Here is a 13,164-nt window from a genome sequence, read left to right as displayed (position 1 = left end):
AGGATAAGATTAATCTTACAAAGCTCTAAAGCACAGAATTAAGTCAAGTAGACTACAGATCTTCCTCTAATATCCAAGACGGATATGTTTCAGTAATGATAGCTACGTAGTTATCCAAGTAACTGGCAGGATCTCGCTATGATACAATAAAGCTCTTGGCAGTACAGATGAACATACAAGTTCTTTTTTCCCAATGACATCTTCCCAATAATAATTAATAGTTTTTTACTAATATCTTGGAAAGTCAACAAGATTCTTCCTTTTGCTCTTTATTCTGTCCAGAGCTGCTCTTTTTCACCCATTGACAGAGTAGGTGATATAGTCTGACATAGAAATCACTGAAATATCACAAGTTGAATACATTATGACAAATGAGTTTAAAAAATACATAGTTTTTTTCTCAAGTGCCATTTCCTTAATCTTTTAATAAACATTAAATGCTTAACTTTATATCAAATAGAGATTTCGGTTTATCAGGTTGTTCAAAATCTTCCAAAAATTTAGGATTGATGCAACAAAGTAATGAAAGAGAGGATATGGTGTCAAGACATATTTTTACTAGGAGTTTTGTTGCAGTTGTTTTTGCACAATTTAGTAGACCTTCTTCCCTTCCCTTCTTTTCCACTTCAGATAATAATTTGGGGACATTAATACCCAGTTGTATTTTTATCTTAGCTTTTGAAATAATAGGAAACTTTACAGGAAGGGACCTCAAAAGAGTATTTAGTCCTTGATTTATTATTTGCTTATAACCGCGGGATCACTTCAGCTTTTTGGAAAAGCTTGCCTTATTGCTATTGGCAGATGAGGGAACTAAGAAAATACCTTAGGTAAAACCAATGATTTTTTTTAAACTCTTAAATTACACTGAGTTGTATTAACTTGTCTTTAATTATAGCAGAAATTATTAAAAAGCACTGCTGTTCTCCTTGGATTTGTATCTTGCAAGAGGGAAGGTATCAGTAGCAGTTGGGAATTTGGAATTAATTCTTGTGTCTCTCAGACCACAGTGGTCTTTGGCATGTAGGTTGAGTAGCACTAATGGCTGTCTCAACTACAGTCAACTCTTACCAGATAAAGGAAAAGCTTTATAACACAATGGATGTAAAAATATATGCTATAGGTCTGTCTAGTGTATATATATAAGATATATTTGTGAGTAAGGCTAGAAGAGCATAGTACTTTCATGTATGAAAAATATGTAGATTTTTTTTAAAAAGCAGAGTTACGGTATGAATTCCTGCAATTGCCGTGAGTTCTGCATTACATAGTACGGCATTTAGATATTGACAGTTTTTTATTATTTTAAGGTACATCTTGGGCAACCTAACAAATGATAGCTATTTGTCTACCTGTCTTTGAAAACCTCCAGCCATTCCATAGGTTCTTTATGCAATTTTTTAACTGCATGTAACAGTTAAAATAGAGATTAGGAACAAAAAAAAAGCAGTTTTCTTGCTGCAATTAAAACCTATTGCCTCTTGCTCTGTACTTAGTGAATATGAAGAGCAATTATTGTATTTTTATTTTGGTTACTTGTATGTATTTGGAAATTCTCCCTCATCTTAATAAGTCCAATTCTCCCATTGTTTTTCTTATATGACATCTCATTAATGTCTCATCATTTTTTCTCCTCTTCTCTGAGTTCATTCTAGTTATTCAGTGTATTTTTTTAAAATGCGGGTCCCAAATACAGACACCATAATTAAGCTTAATTTTCATTAGTGCTCAGTAGAACAAGAGGACTCATATATTTTTTTCTGTGAAGTTACTGATTATACATTCAAGTGTGATAGTTTGCTGAATTGCTTTTACAATAGCATGGCATTTTGGCCATTTCTGGTTTGAGAATCACTAATTCTTTACAGACACATGCGAATATACAAGCATACTTTCTACGACTGATGTTGTCTTTTAGGTGCTTGTAGAGAGATTTATTATTTATGCTCAGATAGTTCTGTGGAAAATGAAAGCCGTCTGGCTAATAGGCTTGGCCTTTTATCCTTTGTAAAGAGAGGTACTACACTGTGTTTTCCATTCCCTGGAACTTTACCCATCCTCTGTGACTTCTGATGAGAAATTAATACTAACAACTGGTGGCTGCAGCTAATTTCTGAAATACTCCAGTGTTTTTCATCAGGCCCACTTAGTTTGAAAGCATCTACCACATTCAAGAAATATCTAAAATAATAGGAAGTTTTCTCAATAGTATTCTTCCTCTGTTTTTCAGTGATTAAGGAGACCAATTTTAATGTCATTACTTTTTTATATAGTTAACATATTGAAGGAAAAGGAGAATGTATATACCTATACCTACACTCATTTTAGTAGAAATTTCAAATCAAAATAGCTAGCTAATTGTAAGGAGGTATTTGCATTTGTTCCCCATATGGAAAAGCTTCCCTGTCATGCATACTTTTGAAATAGAGCATGCTAAATCATTGCCTGTCTTTGCATGCTGACAAGTTAGTGCAATTTCCTAGTGATCAGATATCACTCTTGCATATTGGTTTAGCAGTTCTTGATTTACATTCTAATGCCTCATCTGTTATAACCCACGCATCAGAACTGACCTCCAGGCTTATGGCAACATTTGGAAATTTGCAATTTTTTTTTTGTCCCTCGAAGAGTAATTCAGCTGCTTTGCCACAGATGCAGAAACTTCCTTTAAAAAAAAAAAAATCAAGGGGTCCACTGTAAATGTTTATCCTGATGCCAACTGGGATTTCAATAGTATCCGTTTGTACCACAGAAGGTTATTAAAGCTTTATAAATGAGTCATTTAAAGCTTGACTGACCTCTCTTCAGAATATTTCTCTTCACATTCTTTATAATTACATTCTTTCTGTATAAAGCTTGTCATCATTAACCAACTATATAACTTCCAATTAGGAAGCAAATACTGTTCCCCCATTCTTTTTCAAGATACATTTTTATTAAGATCTGTTCACTGAAAGGGAAGGTTTTCTTTGTGTGGTAGTGAAAAGCCTATGGAGTGCATAAAATTTGGTTTAAATTTGTTGGAATTCTAATAAGCAGAACCTGATCTGCAAGCTGAAGGTCTGCAGAGAGATTTATCTTGATAAAATAAATTCATAGGAGGCCCTTAAGCTCTCTCCTGAACAAGTGCAATTCGGATGGAACAGAAGAAATTTAATTAAATTATCAGCTCATCTCAAAGCAAGGGCTTTTGCTTTTTAATTTTTCTTTCTTGATCTGATCAAGAAAATTAATGAATAAGAATGCAGTGGAACTACCTAGACAATGGATGTAACAATGCCTCTTGGTTAAGCTATTCCTGTATCTTAACCAGAAACTGGAAGTTAATCTTTTGGGCTACAGATGTAGAGAGAATTGCCTGTATTGGAATTTTGTGTTGCACACTGAATTATGTTGGCACAGTGTTACAGAAAAATGCCAATTTCCCATCTTAGTGGGAATATACATGCATCTTTCTGTTGGAGATATTAAGCTGCATTTTTTAGTCATGCAGGGTTGCCTCTGATAACCATTGATATAGACAAACTTGGGTCATATCAGGCAAATTTCAGACATGGGTGGAAGGTTTTCACTTGCCTGTTCATTCTGAGGTGTGAATTTTATCCCCCGTCATAAAGGCACGATCCCATACAACTTCTCCTGTGCAGTAACAGCCATCAGCAGATTAACAACTTAGTTGTGACTGTAATGTAGTCAGCAGCCAATGTACACTATTCCACTCTGTCAAGGCAAAGTCACTTCTATTCTTCTGTCTACTCCCGTGAAGTCCAAGAGTTTTCCTGTCTATCTTAGACCTAGTTCTTTGATGGATTGTTTATCTGCTGTATCGAATCACCTTTCAGAACATTTGGTGAACAGCATCTAACACCTGCAGGATAGATGGCATCAGTGATCACTCCTGTAAGTCTGCCCTCTAATGGTAACTGATTTTTCTGTCCTTCATGAGTAATTTTTACTGGTATTGTTGTTCATGGTTTTCTCTTATCAATTGAGCTTTGCATGTGTCAGCCTCAAAATTATACTGGGTGGTTTTCAAGGTAAATGGCACGGTAAACCTAGGAAATTTTATAGGACCATACTAGCTGAAATATTGCATCCTCAGCCTAACTGCTTCTCAAAGTTGAGCATCATTGCTTTTGAATCAGATTCCAGGATTATATTCTAGGAAGAAATGTGGTGAGGCAGGGAGATCTCTGTTATGTTAGTGTTAAATAATACCTAGTGGAAGAGGACTGGGGTTTTAATTTCTTAGCACAAAAAGGTGAGATGAAAATGATAAGTTGAAGTAGAAAACTTAAAAGAAAATAAATATCTTTTAGACAGCAGAATTGCTGGTTGTTAAGGATCCTGTATTGCTCTTGTAAGAGGTTTGCAGAGTGGCTGCAGTTTTATGTTGCTGTTGCCAAGATGCAAGTACCAGCTTGATGAGTATGAAATGGTGCATTCCTTCTCTATCTCTTTTGCAGAGAGGAGTCAGGATAGCACTGCAGCAGTGCTGTCTGACTCCAGTTCCACGCAGGATATGTTTACTGAGCCTGCCAGTTCTCAAGACAGCCTGAGGAAGACTTACACAGAGAAAAGGATTTCTACTACTTGTGCTGATACACTCATGCCCAGCAAAGAGACCCTGGGATCTGCAGAAGAAAAGAGTATGACCAATTTAATAGATGATGTCAGCTGGTATATTCTCATTAAAATGTTTCTTCTGGCATGCAGAAGCACTGAAATGCTGCACTGTGACTGCGAATTTTAATTAGGTGTTATTGCTGCATGTGTGTGTGTAGCTTAAAATTGGAACCGTGCTTTGCTTATGTGGCCATCATCCCAAAAAATAATGATAAACTACTGTCTGTGGTGGCCCTTTGACTGGCTTGCCTTCTTTTAAGTTATTATTAACTCTTCAATTTTCCAAATCTCTAAATAATTTAAGGAATAGTTATTTGAAGATAATCTTAAACAAAACTTTTTTATTTTCCCCAGGTATAGATGCCCTTTTTGTTCTGGCCCAGTAGCAGCTTGATATTCAGTACATAGAAGAATACAAGTAGTGGAATTAGATGTTTTGTTCTATTGGATATTTTATTTCAGGGGAGAAGTGGAATTGCTCTCTACTAAACTTTTCCATATATAATAGTACTAAGTGTTCTGTATTCCACTGGAAAAATTGTTTCAAAATCCATTAGCGGGAATTTCCCTTTGTCTGACGTTTGTACAGTTGCCTGTGGCAGTAGATAGAGAGGCTGGGTTTCAGTATGGAAAGACAAACAAGACCAGTGTATAAGTTTGCCCACCTTTCCGGATTGTGGAACCAGAATGTTTTGCATTATTGATATTTATTAGAAAAAATGTTGTATTTTTCCATAAAGCTATCTGTAGAGTCAAATTATAATGGATACATAGATTGTCCAAGCAAATTTTGAAAAATTTTTGTTCTGGAAAACGTGTGGCTCAAAGTTCAGCCTTATCGGAGAAAAAGTTAAGGAGCAGCTTCATGCGTGAGGATGAAGTATACTTGAGTATATTTCTAGCCTGCTAGGAGATAAAATCTAATGTAAGAGGCTTTTTGTCCTAGCAAAGACAAAGACACAGTAAACTTCCATGACTAAAAATCAAAGTTTAAAAAAATAATCTGCATGTAGCATGCATGTTTTCAGCAATAATGACTACCTAACAGGAAACGTGGAAGCTCCCACTGTGCAGATGTTTTCTGAAATAAGACTTGGTATCCTTCAAGAAAAGATGGGTTAATCGAACTATGAGCAACCAAGTTAATCACAAAAATACTTGGATGGAACTGTAGGTCCCACATTATCCAGAAGGCCAGGTTACCTCCTGCTAATCATTCTGTCTGAGCCTAAATTGTATTCTGGAATTATGGTGTTCTAGATAGATTGTTAAGACTAATACATTTCACTTGGCAGGATGGTTTTAATTTTCTGTTCTTTCCTTCTTTCTTTGCAATAGAATTTTACTGAGTTTACGCTTTTATTTTGTCATATCCCCTTCTTCCCCCATCTTCAACAGTATTTAAAACCTTGCTTAGTGTAAGGTGTGCTGAATTCTTACTCAGGGAAAAACCCAAATGGAGAGATCAGTGTGTGGCTCTGTTTATTAATGAGCTGAAGATTACTTACTCATTAAACATCCGGAACAGTCATAATTTTTTCAGGAACCACTCAATAATTCTGTCTGTGCTTTAAGGAAGAAAAGGGTTACCATTTGTTGTATTTAATTTTTGTCATTTTGTATATTTCATTTGCCATTTCGTAATTTTCATTGTCACTTTTGTCTTCTCTTAATGTTCCAGTTGCAGGAAAGGCAGAAGAGCTGCTGGAGAGCTCAGAATCCTACCATCCTGCTGAGCCGACTGGCCAAAAAATTCTGGTGGATCCTCAGTCTGCTTCTGGCAATCCCATCAAAGCTGCAATCCCCCCACCCTTGCAGTGGGACTGCAAAAAGAAAGCTGAACCTTGTGGAGATGCATCTGAATTTCCTCATGGTCTTCCAGCAGACCTCGAGGAACAGCGGAAGTTCCTGACAGAGCAGTGTATTGCCTCCTTCTGTTTGTGTCTCAGCCGCTTTCCCCAGCACTACAAGAGCCTCTACAGGTTGGCATACCTGTACACATACAGCAAAACACACAAGGTGAGCAGACCACTGATACAGCAGCTGACTAGCTGTGTCTGTTGCTGAGTAAACAAACTATATAGTCATTTGTATTAATTCCAAAGTCTCAGTGTTAAAATACAGCAGATAAGTTAATTTAATGCAGTTTGGATTGGAACTGTGCTTTGGGAAGTCTTCAGCTCCTGGATTGTCTGATTCATGTGTGTGAGGCCAGTTGAATTGAAAATTTCTTTTTTTATTACTGAACTAAACAATTTTTTGTCATTCAGTAGAGAATTACCTTTTAGATATGTCACATAAATTAGGACGTCCTTGTAAAAATGACAGCAATTACTTATTTTACTGATTAAGTGTATTGAAAAGTGACTTGGACGCAGATATTCATCAGTATTGGTGTAAACACATTGGCATGACACGGATAGATTTTCTGAGTATCTTGGGTCTTTGTAGAATGAAAGTTTTCCTACTGTCAGAGCATAAAGGTCATCTTGAGTAAAACAAAATTATTTCCTGTTTAGAAATCAGTGAGTGAAAGTCAGTCAGATCCTACTGCTCACGAGCCTGTGACTTTGGATTAAACAGGAATAACAATGTCTTGGTGACTGTAATAGTATCAGTTCCTATTTGAGGTGAGGGCAAAATAACTTGCTTCCTCCAGCATGACCCTTGCATGTTCTTCATAATAAAATTAATTTCAAAAGCCTTCTGCTATGGATTATCATTGGTTTGGTTTTAAAATTATGTCATTCTTTATCTTACTTCTGCATACTTCTGTTGTTATATTTTGTCTTTCTGAAGTATCAGTTAGTGAAGAGTATGAATAGTAGGTTGAAATTATCAGAGTTATTTCACTAATTGTCATAATTAAGGTTTGAACTCCAGGTTTGGTATCTGGAAGTCCTGTGTTATGTCATATGCTGCACTGCATGGCTTCCTGAATTCTCTTCCCCACCGGTACTGAAGCTTGTGTGAATAATATGGAAGGGTAGGTAATGGAAACAAATCATACCCCTTGCCTCGTAGTAGAAAGCATATCAACAGTACTGCTGTGAATTGAGCAGTAGCATGTCTTACCAGTCTACTGAAAGGTGATGAATATTCCATTTGGCTGTAGAGTGATTATCCAGAAAAATATTACCATTTTTTAAAAGATAGCTTGTTTTGAAAACATTCTTATGCTGTTTGTATGTGACAGTTGTTAATTTTTCCACAGAGCTAATCATTAATAGGAGCCATAGATTCCTGCAATCTGTCATTACTGTTGCTGACAAATGATTTTGTATCAACATTCAAAAAAAGGTTGCCTGTTTTCAATTTATTGGTTCAAATAGCATGTCCTTGCCTGAGGAACTACTTACAAAATATTTTCTTCTTTTTTTTTTTCCTGGTGAAGTTTCTCTTTTCCTTTTGTATCTCCCTCCCTGTATTAATATCAACTTAGTGACTTGTAATGTTTTATCTGTATGAAGTACACATTGTTGTCTAAATCTGTCTCTTCTTGGAACTCAGAAAAACTGAATCCTGCCTGTTTGAGCCTAGTAGTTACCAGGTTGGCTTCAGCTAGTGTTGTTGGGGTTTACTGTCCTTTTTTATTACTTCTCTGCATAACAAACAACTACTGAACACTGCAAAAAAAAAAATCTTCCTAGTGATATATGTATACAACATACTTTCATGAGGTTGTAATTTTCTTTCTTTGATGATTCATTCACATTCTTTTGTAGAGCAGTGTCAAATGTCTGTGTTTTAATGGTACACTAATATATCTTTAGTGGGAGTTACACTCCTGAACAAACTTAAAAATACAAAATGCATCTATGCATTTTCAGCAATAATTGCAGTAAGAAATACGCTTAAATATATTGTTGATAAACCTGATTTAAAAAGTGAGATAAATTACATCAGGTTGAGTTTCTGTGGGGACAGAGTGGATTACTGGTAAATTTTAGAAAGCTGAAATTAATTTTTAAATGCATATAACCATCTTGGAAGATTCAGCATTTAAGTACCAGTGCCAGGAATTTGTATGAAGAATTTAGACTGATGGCCAAAATTCATGGTTGGCTGGGAAAGGGGAGGATTGGCAGGTCTCCACGGTGCATAGAAAAACAAGTTTTCCATATGCAATCTGTTTTCTCCCGTTTTACAGTATTACCAGTTTTGCTGTTGTGAGATAAGTAAAAATAGTTGTTGAGTGCTTTTTTTAACATCCTTTTCAAAATCTTTCAACATTTTGTTTGGCTATGTGTTCTGGGTTTTTTCACCCCTGCAAAATCCTGCTTATTATTTAGAGGCTATTTCTCTTTGTTTTATTCTGTTGTCAGAGCAAATTTGTACATAGCTGTTTTTTGTGGAATAAATGTGAAGGAAAGTAAGGATGAATTTTCAGAAGTTACTTCATTGCCACTTTGGGTAGTAGTTTTAGTTTCCCATTCACCTGGTCTGTGTCTTGAAGTCAAGTCAAGTCTTCATCCTTTGTGATTTTTACCTTCAAAATGAGTGTTGGCACCGTTTGGAAGGAGACGATAGGTCTTGGCAAGATGCTGTTTGTCAGTATAACTAAAAGGTTTTGTGAAAAGTATTTGCCTTATGGTCCTTATGGGACAGTATGTAGAATTGGTGTGATACTCTGCAACCAGCAGATTGTCAAGAAATAAAAATATTTACTTATATGTGATTTCTTATCTCAAAAAAAAATACTCTTTAAATCCCAGAAGATTTTGTTCATATGACTTAGGTTTTTTAAGTTTGTATCTTCTATGATGTCCAACAGAGCCCTTAATGGGGAAGTTAATGCCAGGTATAACATAATGTCAGTAGCATGACAATTTAGTCAAACCAGGCATAATACATGCATGTAAAAATTACAAGATTACAATATGTAGGTTTAATATATACTTGGAGACAGGCATAATCTGTAAGCATATAATAGATGTAAGCATTTCAAGTAGCAATAGTTTGGTAATAACAGTTCATTGAAAAGGCTGCCCTTCAAGGTCAATAGTCTTTTTATTTTGCTTTGATGCAGTAGCACTAGGGGTTTTTTTTTTTGAGACAAAGCCTCCCAGCAGACTATAAAAGAAAACAGAGGGAAGGATTAAGGTGTAGTAGGATGCTTTGTACACCTCTCAGCAACAATTCATGGAGTTTCCAAGTTAGGTAAAGGTGGCTTGAGTTACGGGGTATCCATCTCAGGTGACTCAGATTTCCACTGGGTTGACCATTAAGAGATTTTCTTTTTCCACTTTAACAATGCTGGTTAACTTTTTTGCAAGTTATTGTATCCTGTCAGTCATCTTGTCTTTGAATCTTGGGGTGATGAAGATGTGGGAGGCAACAGCTGAACTGCAAAGGGTACTTCATAATTGCCCTGAGTCAGACAGCTAAATCCGGCATTTCAGACTGGCAAGCAGTGTGCCAGGGAGAATAAATCCTTTTTTGCTATGTCCTCGATCCCTTTACCCACTTCTAATAATTTCATCAGCTAAAAACTAAGCAGAGCAGACTCTGAAATCTAATGAGTTGAGACCTGCTCAGGTGTATTTACTGGGAATAACTGATCATGCTGATTTAAGGAGAAGGGTAGTGGAGAATCTGTAACTAGATCTTTTATTCCTATTAGTTTTGATTGTGTGAAGTTACCGTGTAATTGCCCCATTTGTCTGAATGATCGTTTTTCCTCCTAGCGAGGTTGCTGTCATCATCTTGTTCAATAAAAGCCTGTGAAATATATGTACCAAAGACATGCCTATGGATGGTCAGTATAATGTGCACAGCAGATCACTAGAGCATGATGCTAGACTTAATGATCTCTTAACATTTTTATTGTAAAACTTAGATTCAGGAATACATCCATAGCTAAAATTGGTTTAGACTGGGATTTTATATTTAAGCTTTGTGATGGTAGGTTTCTTAAGGGTTTTGTTTTCTTTCAGTTTTTATGTGATAGGTTTAATAGTAAGGTTCAGATTGCCACATATTAGGCAATTTTTTACTTCGTTTTCACACTTGGAATTTACTTATATTTCCGATGACTATGATTGGCATAAAATTAAGCATTTATGTGACTGAATCTTGGACATTACGATAGGCTTATTTTTTCTGGATTCTAATTTTATTCTGAACAGGATGACTTTCACAGAAGAGCAGATTTTTGTAGGTTCTGTGTTGTATTTTCTTCTGTATGTATTTCAAAGTCTTTTGCAGGCTTAGGTTGATAGGATTACAGAAATACATATTACAAAAGAAGTACTGTAGGAAAAAGTTAGTATACAGTTAAGTTTACATACTTTGCTTTCTTCAATCTTAATTAAATTTGACACTCGGTGATAATAATTAAATTTACTGGTTCCCCTGACTAGCCATGAAGTATCTTGTGATGTTTATGAATGAACATGCGTTTGTTCCATACCAAAAGAAAGCTATCCAAATCCCCTCAACTGTCGTACACTATAATCATGAAGGTCCTGCATAAGTACCTATATCAGCTCTCCGGATGAAGGATTTTTGACATCCGTAAATATCTGGTTAGTTTTTCCAGTGTTCAGCTCTCTTGCACATGGATCCGTAATCAGCATTTTGCTGGAGGGGATGCTCCAATTCTGGTACGATGTTAGAGATTTCTGCATGATTGTTGTAATTAGGACAAAAGCACTTATGATTGAGCAGGGCTTTTACTGTTTCACCAGAGTCTTGTAAAGAAAATAATCTGGCCCCCCCCCCCCCCCCCAAAAAAAAAACCAAACCCCAAACAAAACACCAACCCTAGAATATACTTCTTGAATGGACATGGTTTAATCAAATTTATTTCCAGTGTATTTCCAGCCCACAGAACACAAATCAGAATTCAACATCCACATTTGTCTCTATGAACCAAACATCTTCCTCTTTCTTTTATTTGCTCTGTAGTGGAGTTGTCTCTAAAAAAGCCAAGTCTAATACAACTTGAATGCTATTTTCTAATACTGAAATAAAAAAATGAAGTAAAGCACAACTTCCGTCAGTGAAACCTTACAATTAATAATTGTCCCATCTGTTAGTAATGTTTTGCCTGGAGCCAACAGCTGTCCCTAGTTCTCAACTACACAAGAGATGTTCATGCATTGAAATCTTAGAGGGGTAGTGCTTTTATGAATTTTTGATGGATCATTTCGTTCCTACCAGTGCTTTATTCTTAACTCACTCAGCGCTATTAACCACATTTAATGACAGACATGGAATTTTCCAGAGAGGTTAAGTGAAATTACATGGAGGGCAATGGCTGGGTAGAGGTAAAAGGCCTGAATTCACCACCCCACTAGAAGGCAGCTGTAGTTTAAGGATAAAGGGTGCCTGGGCACTGGCAGGTATGCCTTGCCGGTAGCTAGCCCTAGGGAAGAGTTGGGGGGCAGCTTCTAGAGTGCGTGTGGGGGGAAATGGGAGGGACTGAGGGACAGGCAGGGCTGGGGGGCAGTGAGGGGGCTGGCGTGTGGAGGAAGGCTGCGGGATACCCAGGGCAGTGAGTTCTACTGTTTGCTGGGAAACTTTCTATTTTTATATATAAATAATTTTATAATGAGCATTAAAATTTGGCTTTTAACAAAAAAAAAATTAAAGTGTTTTAAATACACCTATAGTTTAGGTTTCTGTAGTTGATAGGAGATGGAGGGTGGATCTCAATGCAATGAAGACAGGTTTAAAGAAAAAAGACAAGAAAGCAAAACCTGATGATATGAGGCTGGATTCAGCAGCTGTAGGGGACTGAGTAGTCTGCTGGGGCTGATCAGTCTGAATGCTTGCTCTGAGAAGCAAGCTGGCTTCTCTCTCCTGAGGGATGTCTTCTCCAAATCACATGCCTCTACAAATACTGTCAGAACAGCAGCTATGTGGAAAATGAGAAATGACAATGCAGGTTAATAAATAAAAGCAAGTGAGTGCTTTGTACGTCCACCTGTGGTGGCATTTCCATCCCCTGCCTGCAACTCACCTGCCTCATTTTGTCCACAGAACCTGCAGTGGGCCCGCGACGTGCTGCTGGGCAGCGGGATCCCCTGGCAGCAGCTGAAGCACATGCCTGCACAGGGCCTCTTCTGTGAGAGGAACAAGACAAATTTCTTCAACGTAAGTTTATACAGCTGATAAACACACCAGTACTTTCTCAGCTGTCATTTTAACACCTGTTTGTCATTTGAAAGGTTTGCGAAGGGACAGTAATGTGAAATTCAGCAAAGGCACATTAAACAAGTCATGAGCAGCTAAAGGAAAGGCAGAATTGTATTACAGAGATATTTACTGGGATTCTACTCTCTTGAAGGGAGCCACATTAGAAGGATTATTTCTGATGAGCTTGAAAATGTTTCTCAGTTATGCATCATTTACCATTGATGTTTGAGCCCTCTATAAAAATTCTAATTCTGTTCATCTTAATTATCCCCTTGTTCACTGTTTCTCAACTAGACTTGTGCTTCTCATGACAAAAAATAGTGCTAGTTTCTCTAAGAAATCTCTGGAGTTGGAAGGAGCTTTATTGTATTCAGCTTTTGTAGCGTGGCTCAGCAG

General features: G+C 36.8%; 1 protein-coding gene across 4 annotated transcripts in view; it reads left to right on the top strand.

Moving 5' to 3' along the window:
• LOC104130139 (calcineurin-binding protein cabin-1) overlaps window positions 1–13,164 on the top strand; it is a 54,602-nt gene that overhangs the window by 40,223 nt on the left and 1,215 nt on the right. For 2 of the 4 annotated variants that reach the window (XM_035898555.1, XM_035898553.1), the window contains exons 28-29: window positions 3,843–3,900; window positions 4,467–4,555. In XM_035898555.1, the coding sequence (XP_035754448.1) occupies window positions 3,843–3,865 (23 nt within the window). In that variant the 3' untranslated portion in view covers window positions 3,866–3,900; window positions 4,467–4,555. Of the gene's footprint in view, window positions 1–3,842; window positions 3,901–4,466; window positions 4,650–6,307; window positions 6,646–7,496; window positions 7,602–12,612; window positions 12,727–13,164 lie in introns of those variants that run through there. The other 2 variants (XM_035898551.1, XM_035898552.1) reach the window with 2 other exon arrangements.

The sequence above is a fragment of the Egretta garzetta genome, unplaced genomic scaffold (assembly GCF_000687185.1).
Source record: "Egretta garzetta isolate BGI_Z169 unplaced genomic scaffold, ASM68718v1 scaffold447, whole genome shotgun sequence".
Lineage (NCBI taxonomy): Eukaryota > Metazoa > Chordata > Aves > Pelecaniformes > Ardeidae > Egretta > Egretta garzetta.
The sequence above is the reverse complement of the archived record's forward strand: the minus strand, read 5'-3'. Positions and strand labels throughout refer to the sequence as shown.